This window comes from Phasianus colchicus, chromosome 17 (genome assembly GCF_987193195.1).
Source record: "Phasianus colchicus chromosome 17, bPhaCol1.hap1.1, whole genome shotgun sequence".
Lineage (NCBI taxonomy): Eukaryota > Metazoa > Chordata > Aves > Galliformes > Phasianidae > Phasianus > Phasianus colchicus.
Genome location: NC_143452.1, coordinates 6,663,188 through 6,689,837, shown reverse-complemented (window position 1 = coordinate 6,689,837; position 26,650 = coordinate 6,663,188). Strand labels below are relative to the sequence as shown.

General features: G+C 39.4%; 1 protein-coding gene across 3 annotated transcripts; it reads right to left on the bottom strand.

Moving 5' to 3' along the window:
* Positions 1–1,668: 1,668 nt before the first annotated feature.
* On the bottom strand, positions 1,669–26,172 carry CSE1L (chromosome segregation 1 like). 3 transcript variants are annotated; one of them, XM_031590488.2, is made up of 25 exons: positions 26,041–26,172; positions 24,010–24,105; positions 23,333–23,475; positions 21,292–21,393; positions 20,740–20,885; positions 20,356–20,446; positions 20,004–20,111; positions 19,040–19,132; positions 17,575–17,742; positions 17,349–17,478; positions 16,616–16,681; positions 14,619–14,821; positions 13,298–13,382; positions 12,529–12,590; positions 11,724–11,860; positions 11,460–11,563; positions 10,898–10,995; positions 10,151–10,301; positions 9,441–9,649; positions 8,692–8,789; positions 8,395–8,480; positions 7,740–7,821; positions 7,167–7,313; positions 6,202–6,433; positions 1,669–5,523 (listed from the first exon to the last, which is right to left on the bottom strand). In XM_031590488.2, the coding sequence occupies exons 2-25, from the start codon at positions 24,092–24,094 to the stop codon at positions 5,434–5,436; spliced, it is 2,916 nt and encodes a 971-aa protein (XP_031446348.1). In that variant the 5' UTR covers positions 24,095–24,105; positions 26,041–26,172; the 3' UTR covers positions 1,669–5,433. The 3 variants fall into 3 exon arrangements, with proteins under 3 accessions (XP_031446348.1, XP_031446359.1, XP_031446352.1); XM_031590499.2 differs by lacking the exon at positions 26,041–26,172 and adding an exon at positions 25,479–25,759; XM_031590492.2 differs by lacking the exon at positions 26,041–26,172 and adding an exon at positions 25,483–25,759.
* Positions 26,173–26,650: the final 478 nt, after the last annotated feature.

Sequence of the window (26,650 nt, the reverse complement as noted above, 5' to 3'; positions counted from 1 at the left end):
AGAAATAAAAAACATATCTAAAGCTCCATATCCATGTCTGTATTTAATACTGGTATGGATTCCAAAGATACCATAAAGAAAATACGTGAGACACATCAAATCCACTGACAATGTAGCATTTAAAAACCGTTCTCTGGTATACGAGCACACAGACGTATATATCCATATCACGTTGAAACACCTATTTGTATGTTCTGGTCTGTTGCATCACAGTCTGTGCTGTTAGATCCTATTCCAGCAACAGTTAAACTTCAGAAGGAAGTGAAATTCCAGTGTTGTGTAATTGTTACTGTAAAGGCTGAATGTTGTCTATAACAGAAACAGCTTTTTGTGCAGATTTTTGTAGCAAGTTAGGGGAAGAGAGAGAAATACAAAAGTATTTTCTCTATTGCATTGGGTTTCACTACAAGTTCAGTTTTATTTTTTCCTCCTGGAAAATGGTGGAGGTCTGTATAAGTGTAAAGTCTGCACGATTGAGACAAAAAGCATCTGCAGCCACGTTATGAAGTTGAATACAATTCTAATCAAATGCACATGTAGTCTGAGGAGTGCTTGGCACCTCTAACATGCACTGTGTTTGTCCTTCTGGTTGAAGGGTATTTACCCCTGCATTATTATTATTACTTACTGAAAAATGTTACTGAAGACTTTTCCATTCTTAGTGCAGCAGCTGGAACAAAACAGGACAGAGGCCCATTTCCAGCTAACAACTCGTGAGATAGTTGAAACTTTCATTTCTTCTATGAAAGACACAACCGTATTATTTCAGTATTTTCAGATGTTCACATAGAAATCTGATTTTTGTTATTAATGTATTTTGTTACTTATTTCACAACATCCCTTATATCAGGCACAAAAAAAGGAGCATGAATTTCTCTTCACAGCTTTTGGAAGTTAAAACTCAGGAAAGCTAAATACGCCAACGAGTGCCAACAAACCCCTTTCATTCTGCTTTTCTGACTCATTTGTAACAAAATATTTTTCTTCCCTTCCTATTCATTACTTCACAATAATAATGTATTTATTTCTAATCTCATCTTGAATACAAAACATTAAGTCCAGTATAAGCTTTGACCTCATGTGAATTCAAAGATAACTCTGAGATAAAACTTTTAGGCCTATCTCTAGTCACTTTGAACTATCTATCAACAGAAGCTACTGGGTTTGTCATGTACTGGCTGGTAGCTCCTGGGAACACCTCAGTATAGGATGTGTTAAGTCACGGCCTGAACCAGCATATGAGCACCTGGAGAAGGGCCATAGCCAGCCCTGGGAGCAGAGGTGGAATCAACTCACCTCCTTGATCTGGGCATCCCTAACCTCATTTCAGGGCTGGCAGCAGCAAGAGAAGTATCTCTACTCAGAAATCACCTCCTTTAGAGTGTGTGGTGAGCCCCAATCCTCAGAACTGGGTAAGCAATTCCTTCTTTATTACCTGATTGTGACCTCTACCTTTTGTGGGTGATCCGAAACTGGTTTAAAGCAATTATATCTGCTATTGCCTGTCCTTATAACCACGTTTCCTCTAAGTTACAGTAAGGCAGTGATTACTTCATTTAAATAAATAGGGGTAGGAAAGTAAGGGAAAATAAAGCATTTATTCTGTTTCACTTTTTTCCTCTCAGCTTTTTTTTTTTTTTTTTTTGGCTGATGGATCAGCAAAACAAAACATGATTTTTTTTAGTAACTATTTTAAGACAGTAATCGGCGTATGACGTTGGGAGCTTTGGGACATGAAAACCAACAGTCTACTTTGGAGCACAATGTGTAGCTGTATCCCAAGGGGAAGACAGCACTGGGCATGGGATGAACCACCTCCACTGCTTACAGCACGGTACCCAGACCTCCACACTGCTACAGCCTGACTTCATTACCCAAGCTGCAGGTGTCCCTGCTGTACTGCAGGGAACACACCTTTGATTCTTTCAAAGTTTTGTCAAACTGTTTTCAGATGCCTTTGCCAGCATCTCAGCTGCACTTCTGACTGCATGAAGCGTGCAGTCTCAGGACAAAGGGAAAATCGCTTGTCTTCTATGGGAATGAGTGAACCTGGGGGGAAGGCAAAGAACGTAAACAGAATGCTGTGAGCAGCTCTGAAATCTCACACAGTGCCCTCTGGTTATTTTGTTCTTGTGAAATACTGCTCTAACAGCTTGAATCTGACCCGTCCTTGAAAGCACTAGAGGAAGGCTGTTCTCACTGAAGGGTCACGGAACAAGTGCAGAAGTACATTCAGCAATCAAAGAAGTACAGCTTGGTGGAAGGTACCTTCAAATAAGCTGCTGAGAGCCTAAAGAAAACAGAATTTTCTGAAAGCAGAAGTCAGCTGTGAGAAAGAACATACTCTGGACTCATTAGATAATTCTTAGAATAAATGCTCTGGCTCGCTGGAAGGATGACTTTTACCTCAGCACACATGTAAATGAAAAAAAAAAAGAAACAGAACTTTGTATTAGTGGGTGCTGCTGCCATTGCAGGAATGCTGGAATCATTTTGGTCTATTCAGAGCCCATCAAAAAAGAATGTAGTGGTCTTGAGGGTTGTGGGATTTTTGTTGTTTCAAAGAATAAGGTGTTCCGTTTTTTTCTTTTGTAACAGAAGACAAAGTATTTAGAAACTGAGAACGTAAACTAAATAATCCAAATAATCTAGGACAGTAGATTAGTTCTGTGGTGTCAAGGGATGCAAAACAGATTGTCCTTTTATCAATTTTGTATTCAAAAAGAAGTAATCATTTTTCCTTTGAATACATATACTGCCACTATCGGTTACAAGCGAGAACTGGAGACACAGTTCCAGGATGTGCAGAAGTTGTCTGAAATCAAAGCAGATGCTTACAGGTCCTCAGAAGATCCACTGACAGGAGGTGCTCCCAGTCAGAGCTTTCTGAAGGAACTGGTATTTGTCCAGCAGTGTAATAAAGAATACACTGATGAGTGGCAGAGAGAAGTTCATCAGTCTTCTGAAAACTGTTATCGCCTTGCTTGTCAGTTTCCATTAAAATCAACAGATAAATCTGTGTGGAACATTGCCTCCTAAATCTTGAGGGTAGGAGATGTCAGAAGTAGCAATAAGGTTTCCACCTGAATAAAGGTGAGGGCTCTGCTATCAACATTTCTCTGTACGCTGAAGAAGAGATGATCTTTGTGCCTGCACTACACCAGAAAATGTCATTTCCCTGAAAGGTTAAGCATTGTAAATAAACACTCATATGCCTTCTGCAATCTGCAGAATACATCAGGACTAAACAACATAACATTAACAGTGCCTTGGCCACAAAGTCTAAGTTAGTCAACTCTGAATCTTCTGAAGGACAGTTATGCCACTAGGATCTGTTGATCTGAAGTCACTTAGGCACTTAATCACACAAGATGTCTGTCCAACAAGAAAAAGCCACACCTTGCTGGAAATGCAATACTGTGAATGTGAAGATAAAGAGAGTTTTTCCTTGGCTGCCTCTCAGAAAGGTTCTGGGCTTGCTGCAGTACACCTTGACCAACATCCTTTCTTACCAGTAAAGTAAGAAAAATGTGTTCACTCTAAATACTCAGCAATGTGTCCCTCAGAGAAATCACACTTTAACTGCAGAACGAGGATGATCTAACACAGTCAGCCCCTCAATATTGCACTGCATACACACACTACTTGACTAGATGCCAAGGTGGCATGTCAAATTAGGGTTACATGACAACCAGTACCAATTTAGTTTTGATTCTTTGAGGTTGGCATGAAGAATCGTTCTCCCTGTCATCCAAAGGAAAGGCCAAACTGTGGAGCAGGCAACAACCTGAGAATTTTTCTCAGCTTGCAGGTTATGGACATTCCCAGCTCAATTAACGCTGACAGTCGAGGTAGGCATTCAGTTCCTTGCAAACATCACACACCTCTCCCAGATGGTTTCAACCTACTGAAATTTTTATTCTGCATAGCACTTCTGCAAACTTGCAATGCTCATCACAGTCTCACCAGCATTAAGGCAAATGCTTCTCACGGTCATCATTGTATTATTTCATTCTAGAGACTTGCTTTCACTTCATACCTATAAACAAAGACAGTCTGACACTGAATTACGGACTAGATTCAAGAAAACCTGTTCATGTCGATTCATTTAATGCATTTTTTTAGGCACTTAAGCAGTTTAAATTAATTGTCTGACAAGTAACTCTTTGCTTTACACATTAAGAGAGATGGCCAACATGCATTCCCACATGGCAGCCACAGATATTAAAGAACTGAAAAAAAATATGATTGTGACTTATGTTTTACCTTCTGTAAATTCAGTAACTTTCTTGATGCAATGCCCAGCTTTATCTGGCATTGTAACCATAAAACCCCAATACTGATTCAAGTCAACTGCAGGTTTACATGGTCAGGTAACTTAAAAAATATATATATATCTGTTTGACTTCACTCTTATTCAGGAGTCTTGCAGTCTCTGTAATTAAATGTACATACATCCCTGCAGTATTAGTGCTCTACCAGCCTACAGCATAGCAGTTTGGTGCCCAGACCATCTGAGAACACAGTAAGGCTCAGGCACTGAACTTGTCTCCTTTCATCAACCGTAACTACAACATTATATGGATGCACTTAGAACTCAGGGCTACCACATCTAATCAGTATATTACTAAGGAGACAGGGAGAACACCCTAGCTAAACAAGATCAATGCTCCTGTTTTGATACATTACTAAAAATCCACTTGGGAGACCAATATCCACTGTGGCAGGGAACATTACTTGCTTTTGCTGCATTACACTGCCACGTCTAAGGAGAAAGGGTGCACCTGTTGATGAATATCAAGAGTAATAGCAGCTCTGGATCTTCTGCCAAAGTTTCATATTTGTTCTGTGTGAACATACAATATATTTAAGCTATTACATAAGGTAAAGAAAAATCCTCACGTTCTCACTATTTTATAATCTATTCTATGTTTAAAATACTTTTTTTTTTGTTTAAAGCCAGCTACACTCTTCTAGAACAGTAAGTGCACAGTGACAGGCATTTTAAACAAGTACTTCTTATTTATTCACAATTTAGATAAAGTTTAAGGAAAGACAAAAGAATTACAAAGGACAACATCAAAATAAAAAGGAATTTTAGTGACCGAAGTGAGTTTCTACAGCCAGTGCTCTCCATTCATTTCAAACTTATCCAAATGCTGCAGATTTCAAATAAACCCCATAGCAAACCACTGTGACTCCTCCCTTGGAAATTAAACTGGGAATGGAAGTTAACCACCTTTTACCTATGATTACGCACACCACCAAATTCTTTCTGCTTAAAGCCACATTTATCTTTTTCAAGATGGATTCTGCAATACATTTTCAAGTAGCATTTTTCATTTTGTCTGAGCGCTGCTATAAAAAAAAAGTCAGTGTCAACTTTCTGTGTAACAAAACAGCTTTTGATCTTGCTTGTGAAATACACGCAGCTCAGAGCAGCGTCACGCTTGCAGCTTGGAGGTATCCCTGGAGATACTGCAACGCTTCTGCATTCAGACTAGTGCTCAGCATGGATGGAACCTTAAAATACGACAGAGCAGAAGCATCAATCTGTGTGTAACTTACAGTACTGCTACACCCTGTTAATTGCCGTGCCAATATACAGTGCAAAGTCAAATGACATCTTGTCAGCAACAGTTTTTCACTGAAAGCAGTTGCTGGAATTAAAATTCCTGATGCTGACAGCATTTAGTTTTATATACTGCTTACCTGAATTAAATATGAAAGAAGGTTAGCAAACCATCAGTCATTAAAGCGGAGATTTGGATGCAGCAAACTTCAAATCTCCCAGTTACTTATCAAAAATATTGAAAACAAATACACTTTGAAATAGTTAATTGAAAATAATCAACTTCAACTCCACATAAGTTGCCTGAAGTTTCCTGAACACGAACAATTGAACTGCTGACAAGTGTTAAGCTATATACCTTCGTGAGAAATTTTTGTTTGAGAAATGGCATACTAAGATTATCATTAAAGTAAGTACTGTGAAAATATTAGCCTTTCTTAGGCTACTAAGAAAAACCACACAAAAGCTATATTCAATGACAGAATAATACAAAACAATACTTAGCATTCTGATTAGAACATACTCCAGTCTGCTCGTTATCATACACTGACAGAAAAGACTCACTGTCAAATAAGCATTTCTTCTCTGTGCAATATGGAATCAGCATGTCATGTATGAAAGCCACTTACCCTGCCTGGACACGCAGTAGACAGTTTGTGAAGAGACTGTGCCAGATGAATTCTAGGATTGTTCACCATCTGACCTACAGGATCGTGTTCTTTCTTTCCAGCAAATGCTAGCTGAGAGAATGCAGTCTGATATCCTGGAGTATCTTCTATGTCAATGAAGTGTTCTTCATCAGGGATAGTGTCATCCTCAGGCAGCTCAAAGAGGCCAATGAGTGCCTGCAGCAAAGGAGTCCTACATGGAAAGACGCAAGGAGAAAGTTAGAATGCCAAAAACATGCCAGGAAGGACAGATTTTAAAGGAATGTTCAAGTTATTTAAAACTCTTTCAACAATCTTCTCTTTGCAGGTACTACTGCAATCAGCTGTTGAGAATGCAAGCCTAATATGAGCTGAACTTGGAGAGCCGTGGATGTGTGTAGTTTAGAAGCATAACACAGATGCTCATATTAAAAGCACAAACAATGCCTTTATTGTTGATCAGGAGAAATTCTCATGTAGCATACCCCAAAAAAAGCAATTGTTTTGTAGGTCACACCTTTTCTCTAATAACATTTTCCCCCACTTCTAAATTCAGAATTCACAACATAGACTGCTGGTCACTGTCCCCAGATAGCTTTTCACAGAATTCTCTGTTGCACAAAGATCTTACAGCATCTATCTCAGGTTATGTGCTTGGGTCTCCTGACTAACAGAACAGCCACAAACTAAAACTGTTCCTAGCTTTTCAGAAACAATACAAGCTAAAAACAAGTAGTCTATTCTCTTGAAAGCAATTCTAGCTAGCCCAGTCAGTGCTATCACAAAAATCTCCAACCAGTTCTGGCATCTGCTTTGACCATGATTTGTTGAGAAGAAGTGATGTGAAAAGCCTGAAATGGTAGCAGGCCTGAAGAAATCACAACAGAATTGAGTAGCTCACATTTTCAAAACCAAGTAGCTTCAACTTGAAGAAGTGTTCTACATACCACAGCTTTGTGTACTCAGTGTCCATCATAGGAGGGCATTCTGTTAATATTTTTGTAATGCCAACTGCACAGATTTTCTTTTCAACTTGTCCAGACACTTTCTGTATTTCAGGAATTATAATTTTCTCCAGAACCATTCCAAACATCCTATTATGACATTAAAAGAAGTATTAGAAAGCCTCGTCAGCTTCACAGTGACAACAAAAAAAAGACACAGTAAGAGTCACCAGGAAAAAGAAAAACAGAATCTGTTATGGTATTGCCCTGTCATAGTGGATGCCTGGTAGAAATCTGATAGCACAATTTTTTCTCAAAAAGAAGAATGAAAACATCGCTCTTCCCTTTTTATGACCTGCTCAGGAGATTATTGATCTGAAACTATGAGGGAGAAACTGTGAGCAGCAGATCAGAACAAGAAAAACAACTCAAAAAAGAAGTGAACTACAGCAGAAGAAAAGTCTGGCTAGTCAGTTTAGGGACAAATGTGTTCTGCAACTTTAGCTAATGGAGACAACCATTTCTGTTTTGAAAGATAAAAGCTACACAGCAGTTTGAAATAAAAATCATACTAACTTTGGCTGTATGCTGTCAAATATTTCTTGAAGAGCTAATGCTCCATATTTTACACAGTACAAGTTAATGAAGACTAGGAAACCTGTAATGAGAAAAAGGTTAGAGTTAGCAGAAAAACACATAAGTTTTTCCAAGGAGACAGAAATGGTAATCTTTGTAAATGTTCACTTTTAGTGAAGTACATTAACGAGCTACCATGAAGCTTGTCAAAAGCTGCTGACCTTTTTTCTAATACACTAAAACTTAGAGGTAAGACAGCTAGGACAAGGTTCAGCCTCTTTGCCCCTTACAGCAACTATGAAGCGTTAGAAAAGCTATTCCCAAACTTACATCACGTTGATGACACAAGTGCATGGAATATTTAACAGTAATAACACAACTATATACACCACACAGAAGTGGATGGGAATATGGAAGTCTTTCCCCTCATTTTAATTTCAGTCTTTTAGTTTCAATGAAATAGATGTGCCCTGAGAGGCAACTGCCCCATGTACCACCCTTGATTGCACAAATAACTCAAAGCAAATCACTGATGTTATGAGCTCACTGTTCTCTGTCTGCATAATCAAAGGACGTGACTGGATATTTATTTGGTACTGCCCCACATTCTAAACTGTTGGTATCACTGAAGCTCTTCATAAAGCAATAGACTTACTTTTAATAAATTTTGTTGTTTTGGAATTTTGAAGTCTTTGGAACAGTAGAATGAAGATCTGTTTCCTGTATTGGTCAACTGATTCACTAGAAATTTAAAACATTAGTTATTCAAGCCACACTAGAATTTACCAGAAGTCATACTACAGAAAACATGCACAAAATTACTCAAATTTATTTTACTGACAAATGTGACATTTTTCATTGTTAATAATTAACTTTGAAGTGTACAAACATACCAACTATTAAAGTCTATACAGATTAGTTTTGAATATAAATAATGTCAACTCATACTCACGGGGGCATATGCTCTATAATACTGTTTAGAAGATAGAATCCTTGATGGTCGTTAGCTTTAGAGGCAATCAACTTCTGGAACACACCTAATAGCCCAGGCTGCAAGCAAAGCAAACATAAAACACCACACAACAGTTCTTCATATATGACCTTACAGAAGTCTGGATCTTATCTAAAACATACACAAAAAGAAAAAGCTTTCACAACTTAAAACAGTATTCTCTTTCTGCAGGAAGATAGATCTCTCTTGGTACCAAATGATATTCCATTAAGTATTAAAAATAGTCTTAATCAAATGAACAAGAAAGCTAATTTGTAAATGCATGTTTGCTTCATCATTGGTATTGTGTAATCAGGTTTGACTACAGCAGATCATGCAGCAGAATTCACTCCCAATATTTTGACTCCTCCTCATTCATGCTTCTGGTGACTCTTCCAAACAGAATCCCTGAGCTTTCCTGATCCACTGTGTTCCATGTGATGCAAGGCAAGACAAGAAAATCAGAGAACTTTACCTGTCTGAATAAACTAAGTGCAGTTACATCCTAAATTATAAAAGCATATTACTGTGGACCCTGCTCCCAATCCCATCTCAAAAGGTTTGTTGTTTTGTTTTTTTTTTTAAGTTTAAAATACAAATATATGCTGCACAAGTTCAGCTTTGCACTTGAGGAAAAAACTCCTTCTAACATCTCATCTTAAATCACCGTGTCAGGAGGCATACAGAGCTGCTCCATCAATCCAACTCACAATTTTGTCAGCAGCAGCACTTGCTATTGTGTTGGCACCTCGCTCTAAATAAGCCTGCAGGAGTCGGACCAGAGGAGGAATATTTCCTGTCCTTTCCCATAACACTGGCTGAAGTAGATGAGGAAACAGTGCCATATAGGATGACGGGATTTCATTTTTGTGCATTTCCAGAAGCAAGGACATCACTTGAAACACATATGGAATGAACTCTGCAAAAGAAATCACAACACACAGAAATTCAACAAAAATGGTCACTTGCAGATTCATAAGAGTCATGTATCTATTGGCTGAGCCTACAACTGTAGGATATTAATACAAAGATTCTGATAAATAAAGCTTGGAATAAATAAATTTCATTGCTGCAAACATTTGCAAACACTATATGTATGCATCTATGCAGACACATTTTCTCTATTTTTTTTTTTAGAACATGGAATATAAACCATTAGAAACACAGCAAAAATAAGATTTGGGGGTAGCAATTAAGATACTTTTAAAATACAATGTGTTTTTTTAAACAAAATGAACAATGATGGTACAGTTTATGTACCCTATGGAACAACATAAATGCTTCCTAGAAGTGCTGGTGAAGACTGAAAACCTTGCCTTCTCACCTGAGTTTCCTGTGCTACAGAAGAAAACTGCCAGAATGTAAACAATGGCAACCAGTCACAGCAGAGGGAGCACAAGAATTACTGATTTTTACTTACCTTGCACATCGTTCTGTAGTATCTCAGTGAACACCATGAACAAAGCCTCCTCAAAGCTTCCAACAGCATCAGGGTTTGCTTTGCATGTTATCCTTATTGACAAGCATATCGATTCGAACATGTAATGGTTGAAGTGAGGTTTGCTTGGATTCTATAAAACAAGTTATGAACAAACAACTTGAATTCGACGCCAAGTGAATCACTTTGCAAAATGTATTTATTGTTTCAACTGAAGCCTAAAGGAGCAACTGAAAATAAGGACACCATGCCTTACTAATATGCTGATGAAGTTAATTCCACAGATAAAAGCAAACATCAAAATTTAAGAGCGTAAACAAGTTTTCCTAAATACCTCAAAGCAAACAAGTTTTGTTTTTTTTTTTTTTAGAAGCTCTACATGAACCAACAGTTCTATGTAACAGTGTAACAAAAACTGGAAATAAAAAATATCTTGTTTGTGTAATAGCCTTGTCAGTTCTTCACAGCAAAATTTTTATACTTAGCAGCCAAGTTTACACTGTACGTAGAAGAAGTTTTTGGGATAGCTGATGAAGGTATTCTAAATTATTCCTTAAGTCTATGTTTGAGAACATGAATTTCACTGGAGGGCTCCTTTTACACATTTTAGTCAAAGTATTGAACAACATGCAGTATTTTAATAGCAGACAAAGTTCATATGATTCTTTATAAAGATTGTTCTAAGAAGTAAAAAACGTGAACATTTTGCTCACATGGCCCATTCTTTACCTTACTGACAGCCAGTAGCTTCTGTGTAAGCTGTGTGATGACAGAAGGGATGTATGGAATTATGGATTCCTGTAGCAGAGAAAAACTCCTCATGATTGCTGGAAATAAAAAGAAAGTTACAATCTTTTAGAGCTAAAAGTATACAAGGGCAATCAATCCATAATCACAACAAAGCAAAGTCACACTGTATTCTACAGACTGGGCACAGAAGACTGAGCAACTTGTCCAAGGTAAAAAGATAAGTCTTCTGCAAATTCTCACACTGCGACACACTGTTAGCCAACCATCACCCAAACCTCATGCTGACACCACTCAGGTAGCCATCCTGAGCACCACTACTGCCATTTGACACAGTGCCATTAATGCTTGGTGTTTCTTTTTTGTTTCATGCATTTATTCAAAGATAACTTAACACAGCCTGGTATATAACTGCAGGCTGTGCATACTGTTTCAGCAAGTTTGAGTCAATTAAGCTGCTGAAGTTTCAGTAGCCCATGGCTATAAGCCTTTACCTCAAGTTATCAAAGTAACTCTCGCAGCGTGAGACTCATGCAGCATTTACCTTTCATTATGTATTCATTTTCTGATGAGCCAGGAAGCGTTAATGCTTTGAAAAGGTTTGTTAACAGCACTTCTACAAACGGTGCCATTTCTGCAGCTGTAATGCTGTAAGAAGAACACAGGGCTTTAATTATGAAGTATATTCACAAAATTCAAGCTTTTCACAATATCACAATACCACAAAATGAAAGATCCCCTACCAGTATTTCATCTGCAATGCTTAAAAACTACATAGTAATGAATTTACTTCTGTTTGAAAACTTACAGTGTGGTATTGTTTGTCCCTCTCATGGTAAACAGCCTTTCAAGAGCGTGTGCTGCATAAGTATGGACCACAATGCTTTCTGCTTGAAGATGATTGATTAAAAGAGGAATAGATAACAACAGTTGCTCTTTAGGTACCTAAAAAATTACATCAATAAATTATATACTTCACATAGAAATGCAGATCATTCAATACCAGAGCATAATCACTGAACTCATCAATTACAAACTGAAAACCCGGCAGAGGAAGAAATCTTAGAAGGCTCTGGTTGCTAAATCACACCAAATCTCTGTATTTTCCCCCAGAACATCAATGTTAGAGTTGTAAAAGCATATATTGCACTTCACTTTGTCTTACTGGATAGTTAAAAATAAAACAAAACATCAAGATTAAAAAGAAAAATGACAGGTACTTCAAAATAGATGCATAAATACAAAATTTATAAATAATACTCAATGTATTTTCTTACAGTATCTCACAAATCCAAAAAAGTAAAAGACAAAGTCTAACAACTACTGCAATCCAGCGTATGGAGATGAATATTCTAGATGCTAGAACATCTGAGTAGGTCACAGTTCTGAGTATCTGGTGCTCTGGTAGCATATGGACAGCATACAGACTGCATGTCCATCTGATATTTATAGCTGCAGAATCACTTACTTTCAAAACTAAAAATTCCAAACACCTGTTGAGTTACCATACAGCCAAGTAAGATATATGAGGCTTGGCAAGTATAAATAAAGTAACTAGCCATTGTATGTATTTTTTTTTCTTTTCTATTTTTTACCACAGAAGAAAAACTTACTTGATTTCTAAAAATCATGATATATTTGATACCATCAGCTTTTAGCACTGGGAATTCATTCACTGCAATAGAGAAAATATGCAATTTTTCATATAAATACAATTTCTGAGCACATTCTACATATAAAAGTGATATTAAGTCATGAATTCCCCACCCCTGGGGTAAGACAAAGTTCTATGTTTGTTTGCTTATCCATCTCTGTGGGGGCACTACCCTCTCAAATTAAACATACAGTCCAACCCTTTCCACATAACATTTCCCTTTCTTGCTCTGATGATAACAGACTCCAACTGCAGATTCCAATACAACCCACTACCCTCCAAACATCATAAGATAATTGCTCAAGTATAAAATCATGTTGCTTAACCCTAGACATCTGTAGTCACATTGACACATGCTGATGCAAGCCACAATCTAGAATTCAGTATTTTAACTTCTCAAGAGTTTGCATACAGTCTCAAATACAGAAATCAAGTTACTCTGATTCACCAAGTTACAGCACAGCAGCTGATAGCAGCCATGCACATACATGCTCTGATCCTGCCAACAGCACGTGGCAATCCACCTTTGTTTAAAAGTTCACTCACTGTTGACCAAACCAATGTGAATCACCTCCCACATGCCAGGTGTAAACAAGCCCTGTGTCTCAGAGACAGTGCTGATACAGGACCACATTTTAATTTGTGCTTGAGCTTTAAGAAACAGCAGTCACTGCCAAGCTTCTCTAAACATGCCCAAAATAACGTGTGAAAATTAACAGTAAACTTACCACTGGCTGACTTTAAGTCAGGCTGAATGTGATTCACAAAGAATTCTGTCAGATTAACAAGTTCATTGGCCTGTGTTATTCCATGCTAGAAAAAACAAAACAAACAAAAACAAGAGAAAACACTCACGCTCTTTTTTATAGATGTTGTCATTCAGGCATGTTTCCCACGATCGTTTTCTGCATCAGGTTTTAGCAATAACACTACTGAGCTTCAAATTCAAAGCCCTGAGTTAATTAATAATAGTGTGTAACAGTAATAACGAATCAAAGTTTTAGACAGAGAACACCAGCAACTTATTCAGTTGATCCTTCCCCCAGCCCCACATGACTGCATTTTCAGAAGGAACAGTTTAGGACTCAAACTCCGATTCTGAATTAGAACTGCAAAATTAAAAGAAATACTTCCATTTTATCACATGAAAAAGGCAAAAATGGCTTTCCAGATGGATATATGTGTACCAATCAAGTGTTCTAAATGATGCTATCCCACATTTGGCACTAAACAGAACAGCAATAAGAGGTACGATGTAGCAGTGTTCTAATTGCTTGAAGATTGGTTCACTTTATCCACCACAATCATTAGCCACTGCTGTGCAATACACAACTGCAGTATTACAGGACTGAGAACTTTTATCAGAACTCCATACAGGCTATAAAACGTTTTACTCTGTTTGCTTCAAGCCTGTTTTGTAAAGCCACTGAGACCTGCCCTGTAACACATGAAGTACCTATCAGTAATTACATCTGTAGTACAGGATGAGGTGCTCTTGGTACAATGCTGCTGTTTCACAATAAATGCAGTCTAACTGAGGTGTGCTTTCGCACACGTTCAACCTTTTAGTTACCTCCTCCCAGACAAGTCCTGAGAGCCATTTCCAGCCAAGTAGCTGTGTTCATGTGCTATTTTCAAGACGATAAACATTCAACCAACAAGAAATATTACAAAATATAATGGCAAGAATTGTAAGGATCACTTGGATTCCTTCTTGTCTGCTCAACACCACCGATCACTTCTGTAATTTGGCCTTACCAATTACTGAGGCACACTCTACCTCAATACTGTTTCATACATATTACTAAGACTTGTCAAATGACCACATGTGGTTGTTGATTTCATCCAATCTATCTGAAGATCAGATACCATCACACTTCCATAGATCGTGTCCATATATTATGGACAATTTTCCATCTCATCAACATCAAACTATTACAAATCCAATTATTCTCACTTTAAAGCAGAATTTTTAAAAATGCATAAATTTTCCAATGCACTATAGTATTAGAATGCATATGGATTGAAATAAACATAATGTCTAAGTACCTTCTGTGTCTGAGCCTTGGATGCCAATGATGTAACAAGGTATATAGCTGCATCTTTGTGCTTCCAGTTAACAGATGGATTCTTTGCATATTCCTGAAGCATGGAATTAACATATCCAGAAAAAATTCCAGTCACGGGCCCTTCAAAGAACTTGCACAAGCCTCTGACTAGATCACAAGCTGCTCTGCGTCTTGTGTCAATATCTGCATAAGAACAAAAGGTTCTTTAGGTATAACAAATTGCACAGCTTCTCATACTAATAAACATAATTTAAAAATGCATCAGTAATTACAGCTTCTCAAGGGACAGGCACAGCTCATATTAATTACTGCAACATTCACATTAGTGCCTAACAACACATTTAAGTTTTTTTTCACTTATTGTAATAGTAAAAATCATTTGTATAACACAAGGAGGAATGGACATCAACCCATACTGTGTGTGTATTCACAGGTCCCATTGCTCTCTGAAGGTTTCAGTAAGCACAAGGAGGGAGGCTTTTTACTGCCTTGCTAATTATGAGTCCAAATGCACCAGGTCTGGTGGTTATGGGTTTTATTTTCTTTACAGCAGTCTGTATGGTGATGTGCTCTGGGCTGGTGACTAAAGGCACGCTGCTTACACACCAGCACTTTGGTTATTGCTGAGCAGTACTCACAGTGCCAGTGTTTCCTTTTTTCCTGTTGTGCCTTCCCAGCAAATCAGCTGAGTGGGCAAAAAGTTGGGAATGGACACAATCTGCACTGCTGATCTAAATGGGCCAAGGGATTTTCCCCGTGCCACGTAACACTGTGCTTGGCAATAAAAGCTTTGGGGAGGGGAATCTGAAAGAGGCAGCCATTGCCTGGGGACACATTGGGTGTCTATCACATCCCACTTTCCACAAGCAGACTGACTTTCTCCTCTGTTTTCTTCCACCTTCTTCCATTAATTAAACTTCTCGTCTTCTCACTCATGGTCATTCTATTCCTCCCCATCCCACCTTGGCAGGGTGGGGACTGAGCAAATTGTTGCGTGGTGCTCAGCTGCTGGCCCACTGCAACAGAACAGTTCATTTCTGTAATACATCTGTAAAAATCCCCTGTCCCAAAGAGGAAAAAAAAAAAAAAAGGCTGGCCAAAATACAATACATTAACAGAGGGACACACAGATCGCAAAACAGAATGCAGAGTATGTTTCTAAAGGAGTCCCAGAGGAACACAAATTGTTCTTGCCTAAGTTCTCTTAAAAACAGAAATAGCAAACACATAAAAGCTTCACAAATACCAGTAATGCAGCCAATCCTGGATAAGCATCATAACATGTCTGCTCGAAAGAAAGTTCAAACGTAATTTTCCTCTACTTCCAACATACAGAAAGTTCTCAAACCTACTAAAAGGCTTCAATCATCTAAAAATGTCAGTCAGCACCACGTCAGCAGATCAGTGGCACAGAACAGTCATACAGATCTAGATTTAGTCCATTTGTGCACTGACCTGGCTGAAGACAGACAGAAAATCAAGCTGTTAGCACAGCACTGTGTTTTTAGGACAGTTATTGTGTTGGTCTGAACAGTGCCAGCACACAAAGGCTGCTGCCTAGCTGGCTTTATCGTGGAGTTGTATGCAAAACTGGTCAGAGTTTCCAGTTTAAACACAACAGACTACCAAATATAGACAGAGTCTCCTTGTGTCATTTACACACATAGGAACTAAATACACAACTATGGATACTACTCAGTGTTGATTTAGAGGCTATGTTTGCTGAAACAAGAATACACGCAGTGCAGGAGACATCAATCTAGTTAAGAAAAGAAACTACAAAAACATTGTTCAAAGCAAAAAGATGCTGCAGTGGGTGCATCATGATAGTAAACTTGATCAAAAACTGGATTAAATATCTTGGGGGAAAACCCACCAACTTCTAGAGTTCCAAAACTATTTTTAGAAGCCTCAGTAAAATACTCTTTAGAACTATATTTAAAGACAAAGTATTCTTAGTATAAATCTGTGGATTACCAGATCCTTCCAAATCCCTTCTTATATATTCTTCAGAATTATCTTCAAATGCTTCTTCATCAGCAGCTGAAAATATACAATACACAGGAGTTTCAATACTGAGGTCTTTCAGTATTTCTTTAAAATTTTAAATTCTTTAAAAATGATAATGACACCCTTTTTACCAAGTTACTAATCTTTCCAATCATTCATAGAAATTGATCAGAAACTACCCAGAGAGACTCTTGTTCAGGCCTGCAGGCCCACAAACTGCAGTCTTTCATACTCACAAGCTGATGCAATTCCTGACTTAAAAAACAAAACCAAAACCATACTCTATACTAAGTGTATTTAAAAGAGGCTTCCTCGGCCATAGATTTAGAAAGAAGCTTCTTAATACTATAAGACATCTTCAGTGCTTTTTAGATACTAAGATCAAAGTAAGTTTATCAAAGCTTGGAAAAAAAGACACTACAATTCAGTAGGCCATATATCCATGGCTGGTACTCACTTCCAGCATGAAAAAAATGGTTGATGGCTTAGACTGTCTATATTTTTCAATTTGAGATCACAGCAAGACAGAAATTCATACAACTCTACAAAGCCCACAAGATAACGATTTGCTGCAGAAAATTGGTTTTGAATCTAGTACTGAAGTACATAGAAAATAAATTCTCAATGTTGTAAAGCAAAATATCATCATAATTAGATACATTTTATTGTGTCTCTGAAAACTTAAACCTCAAAAAGTTACCTCTAAATTCCATATTGGGAACAATAACTTTTTCACAGATGCTTGTCAATGTATTCTGGTCTTCAAACAGATGCTTGTAATGTGGTCTTTCACAAACTGAGGCCAGAAACTGGATTGCATTACTAACCAACTAGAACAACACACATAAAACACATACAGCTTTAGCACGACTGACCAATTTGTAAATCATTATTAACCTTGATAAGATTAGCCCATAATGACTTACCAAATCATATTTCACTTCCTGACCTGTCGTGACTAACAGATTCCAGATTGCTGTCACAAAACGTGGCAAGTAGGGCTGGAATTCTTCATCATATTTTTGAGCATATAAAGCAGCATTATCACAAATTTGAGATTTCAAGAGCTCCAGCAACCCAGCTTCTTCTTCATCCTCACATAAAACAAAAGTAGGTACTTAAACACCCAAACTTCAAGGCTACTTTCAAATTAAAATTATTTGAAGGAAATACACTATTATTTTATGATGTCTTAAATAGGTCTCAGAAACCCCTCCTACTTGCCATTTTGCCCATGTGTACTGGAACTGTACTACAGATTATACATGCAGGCTATTATATCCACATTTCAAACAGTATTACTCCCCTTAAGAGATTTAGACCTGATGAAGTTTAAAACAGAATTAATTTACAGATGCAATAGGAAAAACATAATACAAGGCTTTGAAAAAATATGCTTAGAAGGCATCATATTAGTAAAGTAAAGTAGCCTAGAAGGCTACTTTAAACTGATAGTTACTAGAATATGCTTTTTTCTCCTTTCCCATAGCAGCACAGATGTTCATAGAGCCACAAAGTGAAGTGAATTGGAAAAATGTGCTGGAAATTAAAAAATAACACCAAAATCCATCAACACAATTTTCTTTCCCTTCCCCAAATGCCCACCCTCCAGTTTTAATGCATATCACTTCCCTAAATCAGCTCAGTGTGAAACTGCATGGATATTTGTGCTGAGTGACAGCCCACAGGAAAATAAAAGAGCAGGAGAAAAGATGAGCAAGGCTTCTTTTTCTTTTTTAGCAGCAGTGTTAGCTTGAAACCACCATGAAACTATCACACAATATGTGCTTATCATGTCCCCTATACATTGTAAAGGAAGGAATTTATAGTTTCTTTGGTTCCACCACCTGGTGAACTACTGTACTGCACCTAAAATGCAGAAAGCATGTACAGAATGAATGTGAGCTTTGATTAATGTGAAACTACTAATTCTTATAATTAGCCAGCAGATGGTAAGCTTAACTACTTAGAAGTCATGCCTTATATGTTCCAAGGTTTCAAGTTCTTTAAGATACTGTTTTCTAAAATACAGTACATGAACCAGCTGAGAGGTACAGAAAACCTGAGCCCTGTGATTCTAATAATCAATCAGGTTACTTCAGCAGATGGCCTCAAAAGAAGCTCTTCATTGATGTGTACCTGTAAGCTGATCTCTGTGCATAACTGTAACCTGTAACTAATACATGACCTCAAAGCAGGCTCCACATTTCTTAGACAATGGAGCCAGTTCTCTCAAATCCCATTTCCTTTCAGTCATTCTATTTCTTTATTTACCCAACAAAGGAAACATTGCACTGCTCAGAGCTAGAACACAACTCTAGTTGTCAGGAGTCTAGGAGTCAGTTGGCTCCACTCTGCAAAGGCAAAGCAGGAGGTTTATACAGTACTTACATCAGTCTGCAGAAGTTTATTATCTAAAGTTAAGAGACTATGAAAATTTGTCATCCATGTTTCCATGTTATCTTCAAAAAACTCAGGCAAATCCTGTGAAGGAAAAGCATAAATCTACATTTTAATATCTGACTGCACATTGTGAGTAATGTGTGTCCACCTTTTAATCTACAGAGGTACAATGAAGAGCGAAAACAAACCTTCAAAATAAAAACTATCCCCTTTTCACACCCCCACAACAACCAAACAGTAAAAATCCTACAGATGGAGACTTGGGAGCACATCTCCAAATATACCAGTTGCTTACACTCTACACTGTCAAAGATTAATCTGTCTCTCAGAGTATGATAAGAATAAGATAGCAAAAGCTCCCCCTTGAGCTCCAGCTTTCTCTTTTGCCCAATACAGAACGAGATGTTGGAGCAATTGAGTCATGACCATCACTCCTGACTCATGCTCATGCTGAAACACTAAATATACACCACCTCAGCAGTGTCTGGTTTTACTGTTTTTCATACAGTTTGCTCACTTACTGCTAGAATTTAAGACCTCATTTCAAAAAAGAAACAAATAAAAAACCAACTTTACACAATACCAGGATTGCTTGCTACCATAGCACTACAGTTACTGAGCTGACTTTTATCTACATGACTGAACTTTTATGAGAACAGACACATTTAATAAACAACAAACTGTGTATGAATGCAGGCAAAGGACTCCTGCCTCTCACAGCTCATACTAAGTGTTACCCACACAACACCTTCTTGTTATCACGAGTGCTTCAGATTCTCCAGCTTTTCTTAAGATGCGGCCAAGCTAATGTGTTAATTAACCCCATCCTTACTGTCAACCCCATCTTTACTTTAGTTTGGCCATAAAGCATAGCCCTAAAAGCTGCCTCAAATGCCTCAAAGCATAACAGCTTTATGTGAACAAAGCGAGAATATGAGAAAAACAGAGTCACCTGAAAATTTAAACTGTAGAACAGCTTCGCAATTAGAATGAGAGAAGAAAAGAGAACCTTCAAAGCACTGGCATCGTTTGCATGCGTGCTGCAAAGGTCAATAGTTGCCTAGAAAAAAAGAGAAAACTCAGTCAAGAAACCCACACACAAACTGTATCAACAAGAGACACTGAGAAGTATTATTGTATTTTTTTAAGCAGAAAATACAATTCCTTTTCTTCCTCTTACTGATTCTGTCAGGTCTCATTTCCTTGAACTTCATGAACAGTTTCAAGAGTTGCTAAGTTCTCATAGGCATTCACAACCAGAAATTCACAACACCACAGCTGTTTCAGAAATCATTCAACAGTACCTTAAAGAGATTTGTCAAGGGCAGTGCAAAGGCATCAAGGACAAGTTTGATCTCTGTCCATAATTCATTTGACTTAAATTCATGGCGGTACCTGAGGAGTGGGAGAAATACACAACAGTGGAATACAGTCTTCACTTTTATTCCCAAATTAACTTGCACACAATTGATCTCTAATGATGAACCTTGAAACAAATCCTATCAAGTAAACATAAGGACTAAACAGCGTAGATCAAGGCCATGAAAGGTGCAACATTTGACAACCACTTAGAGTCTTACTAAGAAGCCAGTAAGCCTAAGTGAAAGCCACATACGTGAATATAAATTCAGATTTAAACAATTTTTTCTTTTCTAAAACCCACATAGCAATTCCCTGCTTTCCAATACCTCTTAAACAAGGAGTGAGCAGTGCGAAGGACACCATTAATGACATGGAAGTCTCCACTTTGAAAGCGGTTCACCATTTCTGTCAGCAAGTCTGGCCACTTCTGAGGAAAGTCTTCCCGACCAATTATACTGATGGCATCACTTAACTGGAAAGGAAATGCAACCATTGCACGACCCAGCAGCACACTACTTACTACAAAAAACACAGCAGCCATGCCGAATGTTACAATTATCTAAGAATGCTTACTGTTCTCGTCAGATTCAAAAATCATTGGGTTAACTATCTCCTCTTTTTCATCACAACAAAGCTCACTTCAAAACCAGCGCGTGCATGCAGTCTCACTGTATTTAACTGTCTGATGCTGGAATTTGACAATACGTTTTTTTTAAATTTTAAAGTGGGCAGAATTAACTTAAACAATTTACTCCAAATTATTTGCATAGGGGTGACATCACTGGAAAGCTAACTCAGCTCTGACAGTAACCAGAGCCTCCAGACACATTACATCATTCTAAAAACCTCATGGACACAACCAGAAATTGCCTCATTACCTGCTTTTGAATTTGTTCCGGGCTGCTAAGCATCAAGGGCACTATGTTGGCTTTAATGGCTATCCTGTCCGATTCAAATATTTTGTTTGGTTCATCCTCCACCTACAACAAAACCAACAATTAAGTCACTGCCACATTAGTACACACTGGGCACTGAGCGAATCCCACTGTTTCAGAAGACAAATGTACAAATGTCTGAAACCATTGCATCAATGAGGAAATTAAAAGATCTGGTAAAGCCTACAATGACTCTTTCACAGCAGCAACAGATAAAAGCTAAAAGAAATTACACCTTGCTGCTAATTTTTTAACTAATTTTCTCCTTCCCTAACAGTGATCTTTTCAAACAGCAATTCAATAGCAGTAAGGGAGGGTACATATGCCAGTTACAAACACGAGTTTAACCACCAGTCCTCTATTTCAGCTCCAAACCTCGTCTGTCCTCATTTCTGCCAATTTCAAAGGTTTATTTTGTGCAACTAGACAGGAAGGTGAGTGCAGGTGATGCACACAAACTTCACAGTGCCTTTCAGAGTCAGCCAATGATCCTGCCAAGTGAACAGTGCTGAGTGGTAGGTAGTAAATTATGGTATCTGTATCAAAGAAGTAAAATACCGAGGCTTGTCAGCAACCACTGCCAGCAGGGATAGTCACATTATCAGTGATGACAGCAGCAATGTTTAGAAACACAGAAGTTATCCAGCAATTCAGAAAGTAATTTGATGATCTCAACATGCTTGGAGCCAGACAGCATTACTGTCCTCCTCCTCACGTTCTTTTTGATCATCTTTCCATGAACTTAAAAAGAATCAAACTGCTTGAGTAGACAAAACCATTTTCCTTCCTCAGTGCTTTGTATCAGTCCTAATCCAACATTGCTAAATTATACCATGTAATCTACATAAGCTAGCCTTAAGGTTATGTTCATAAAAATGCTTCAAAAAGCTTCAATCTTGGACAAAATAGTGTGTGTGGCTTCAAGCAAGCTTGGGACAATCCTAACTGCCCTCTGGAAGCACTCACTGCATAGCATCTTCACCTACTCCAACACAAAGTCACATCCCGAATCACTTCAGTCATCTACACTAAGGAAGACACACACTTCTCTGTGAGTGTTCTACTTAAAACACACAACACAGATGCAATTTTTGAGAAATGACTGAAAAGGCAGTATTATCAGCACCAAGGCCTAGAAATTTCACACCAGTGTGAATGTGCTGATTTTACCAAACATAACCAGAGCAAGGACTGCTGTAACTTTTCAATGTTTGTACGGGGGGAATCACATGCAAACTCTTGAATAGTCACAAGCTGAGATATATAACAAGATCATACATTTGAGACTTTCAGATACGCAAATTGTGCTTTCAAGGAGACAAAGCACAAACAAGATCAATTGAAATCTCTCATCACAAAGGAGCTGAGCTCTTAATTGTAATACTTTACACCATAAGTTACATTTCATGCATACTGAAAGCACTGAATAAAAAATGCCTGATACCTTCAAAACAAAAGATAAAATGAGATTAAGAGACAATATTTCTATTTTATGCCTACAGATAGTTCCACATGTTGAACTTACAAGGTTTCTAAGTCCCAGAGGCATCTACGTGAAAAATAAATCAGTACCATCACCTCCAGCTGCAGACCTGGCTAGAAATGGTTGCAGTACTGTGTCAACTGAGAGCAGCCAAATAGGTCAGCTCACACATATGGACATTTTCCAATCATCTTAACATGAATAACATTACACTTAGTTAAATGGGCAGTGAATACTGTACTTCTTCAGAAAGATACACACAATATTAGGAAGACTTATTCCTCCCCATTTTATCACCTCGCTTTATTTCTTTCCAATAGAACAGGTAACAAGAGAGGAGGCTTTAGTCCCTTATCAGTAAATTACACTGTGTTCATTTTCTGTATCATCTATCTTCTCTTCCAAAGTACAGACACATACGTATTCCTCAAGGTTATTAAACATTATTGGACCTTAAAAGGATGATTAAATCTTAGCACAAATACTGCCTGGAATACCTACAATTCTCCAGTTCCTTTTGATGTAATTCTTGAACGTTACTGACGCGCAGACTTTGATGACATTTTCCTGTGATTTCTCCAGCAATGTTAAGAGTAGCAATGGATAATTTTGGCTTCCTTCAACTGTCTCAAGAAACTTTTCCGCTGGAAGAGAACACAGTAAGGTTAACAGAAAACTGAGCTGATTTTCCTAACTAGAGATCTACTATTCCTCAAATGTCCATTTAAAATAACACAAACACCTCTGCAGAGTTCCACAGGAACAGAAGCACTGGACAAGTAGCAAACTGTACTGTAACTTCTTTACTACTAAGCTCTTTAATGCTTCTGCTGTTAACAAAAGCTCTCAATTCAAAGCAGGCTGTGGAAATATTGCCTCCTTGACATTTTTAAAAGCCATGACCTAAGAGAAGCCAGTCCAGCTTTGTTGTAAACAACATCCCTGTTTTTAAAAAAAAAAAACAGTACAAACTTCAGGAAGAAAATTATGTAAAGCAAATAGAAAATGCATTTATATGTAAATCTATTCTTCATTAGATTTTGGGTTTTTTTGTTTTTTTTTTTTTTTTTTTTTTTTAGAAGGATGTATAGAATTTCTGCAGAGTTTTGCATAAACTTCTGCTGAAGTCTGTTACAGACAGACAGCAGAGCTGAGAGGAAACGCTGACAATCACTTACCAGGACGCCTTATTGCAGGATCTGGATCCAATGTTTTCTTTAGATACTCAGTTAAGGTCTGTAAATTGGCATCGCTCAGCTCCATTTTGGCAGAAACTACGACACAGAAGCAGTTTTATTAATGCAGATCAGAAAATCTACCCTATAAGCTCCACATACACAAAACGTGATTCCACAGAAGACACACATCTGCTTTTTTTAGACTACACTTCTTAAAGCAGGGACTCCTACACCTCTCCAATAAAACAGCTAGCTAAATACAAACACCAAAACATGCATCATGACTGTTATTGTCTTGGTTACTGAAAGCAAACCCCTAAAACCAGATCGTACATCCAATGAACCACTACTCAGGTGAAGCCAAAAGGTGATCTCTCACCCTTCCATGACAAGATGAGCTTGCTTTTACAAACTACTGCCACCCACAGAAATCTATTCCTTCTTGAAAAAATGGAATAGTTTGGCCCAAATGATGGCCAACAGCATGACCTGAAGTGCACTGAAGAGCCAAGGCCCATTTACAAATAAATGCTATCTCTACAAAATTCTCAACTGAAAATAATTTTTAATGAAGTGATGAAAGACTGCAGAAAGCCAGAGTTTGTCCACCCTGCAAAATGAACCCAGATCAGGGCAGCCATTCATTTCACCTGCAGTACTTATTAGAGAATAACTTTGTGCAAATAAGTCAGATTACTCCTCTCTAGCTATCCTCCCACACATACTCTCATACTTACCACAGTGGTTCATTAACTTTACAGCTTTAATTGGAATAATTAAAATTACAGTAACACCAGAACAGTACTAAGACACACTTCAGCAGGCACATGGCTTAGGGTACCACCAGAACCACGGGATTATTTGGGTTGGAGAGGACCCATAGGGCCTCAAAGCCCAACCATCACCTGACACCCAAAGTACTGCATGCTGCCCATTATTCTCCCAACAGCACCACAAGCATTTACTAGAGAAATAATGAGAAGCCAAATGCATTTTTATTCCCTGGAATTTCTCCTTATTAAGACAGGCTGAAATTTTCCCACCCCATTTACATTTATTCTATGTTGACCATCAGAGCAATAAGCACGGTTCCTATTTAAGTACTTCTGCAAAGGCTGTGAGTTTTAACAAGTGAGTTTTTCTTCTACATCTATAAGCAACAACACACCCTTGGTTTACATCAAGATTTATGAACAACTGAGATCCCAAGATACGGTGCAAAAAACCCCAAAAAGTTCACCTGAAACACTGCCTTCCCTGCCCCGCCCGCCTCCCTTCTGGGAGTTCCTGCCTGCCGCCCCCAGCCAGCAGCATCCTTATGGAGGACAGCGTAAAGGAACAGCACCAGCGGCTCAGGACGAGCGACTCCTCCGCTGCCGCCTCCCTCCCTCCCGCTCCTCTCCCCCGCCGGCTGTTCCTTTTTTCCTATTTCCCACCACCGCAACCCGAGGCAGCTGCTCACACAGCACCTACGGATGGTGCCGGCGTGCAGGCGGCTCCTCGTCCCGCACCGCCACAGCCCGTCGCCGCAGCCGCCCGCCCGCGGTCCGCCCGAGACACGCGGCTGTCCCGAGGAGGCGGCCGCTCAGCTCAGGGGCCTTCCGGGAAAGCCCCTCGGGTCGGGCCTGACCCGCGCGGCCCAGCCGCTCCCGGCGGCGTCCATCCCAGCGCTTCACCGTGGGCTCGGGGCCGCCCGCGCCGCGTGAGGCGGAGGCGCTCGGAGCTGCCCCGGGATCCCCGCGCGGCAACGGCCGGCCGCAGCCTGACTTGCCGCCCTCCCCCCCCGCCGCCTTCCGACTGGCAACCTCGGGAGCCAATGAGAAGAGCCCTCGAAAGGCTGCCGGCCAATCCGGACCCGCGGGAGGCGGGTCGAGGCGCCCCAGCACGGTGCGCTGCGCCTCTCGCTGCGCCGCGGGCCCAGCGCCCGAGCTCGCAGCGGATCGGTGCGGCGGCGGCTGCGGACCGTGCGGACGGCCGGACTGCGGGGCCGCCCTACCCCCGGCATCGCCGGCCGGCGCGGCTCAACCTCACCTGTCGGCCTCCTCCAAGCGGCGGCGGCGGCTCGGAGAGCTCCGGCTGCGCTTCACATTCAAACCGCGGTGAGAGGGCGCGGCGGCGGCACGGTGACCGCATCACGCAGGGCGGTGACACCGTCAGGCCGCCGAGCCAATCAGCGGGCCCCTCTGCCTCGACGCGCCGCGCGTCGAGCCAATCCGTGCCTTCCGTCTCACGTGGAGGCGGCGGCCAATGGCCGAGCTCTTCCCACAAGGCCCCGCTGCGCGCCGCGCGCCGCAGCGGCCGTCAGGCGGCGCCCGAGGTGCTGCGCGGGAACGGGGCCAGCGTTAGCATCTGTAATCGTCCCTGAGGAAAGGAAGGAGGGTTTCTCTCCTCCCTCCCACGTTCCAATAAGCACTGCTAAAGCCAAGCACCACTTCTTAAAACTTTATTGATTTACCACTTCATTAAAGCATGGAGTATTATAACAGTATTATACATAGTATTTTCATGTAGAAAACTTTACATAGGTTTTCATATTTTATAATTCTGCTATTCTCTCAAAAATGTGTACATCCAGAGGGCAAGGACTGCTCTTTATCGGTATTAAATGCACTTCATATGGAGGTCCTCAGAAACATAGGCA

What these genes read in the sequence shown, in the direction of transcription:
- CSE1L (XM_031590488.2), bottom strand. Translation starts at nt 24,094, where the DNA reads ATGGAGCTGAGCGATGCCAATTTACAGACCTTAACTGAGTATCTAAAG. An exon ending in CGGAACAAATTCAAAAGCAG is followed by an intron (nt 20,886 to 21,291) that starts GTAATGAGGCAA and finishes TTTCCTTTCCAG; the next exon opens with TTAAGTGATGCCATCAGTAT. An exon ending in TCCCAATATGGAATTTAGAG is followed by an intron (nt 16,682 to 17,348) that starts GTAACTTTTTGA and finishes GTATATTTTCAG; the next exon opens with CTGCTGATGAAGAAGCATTT.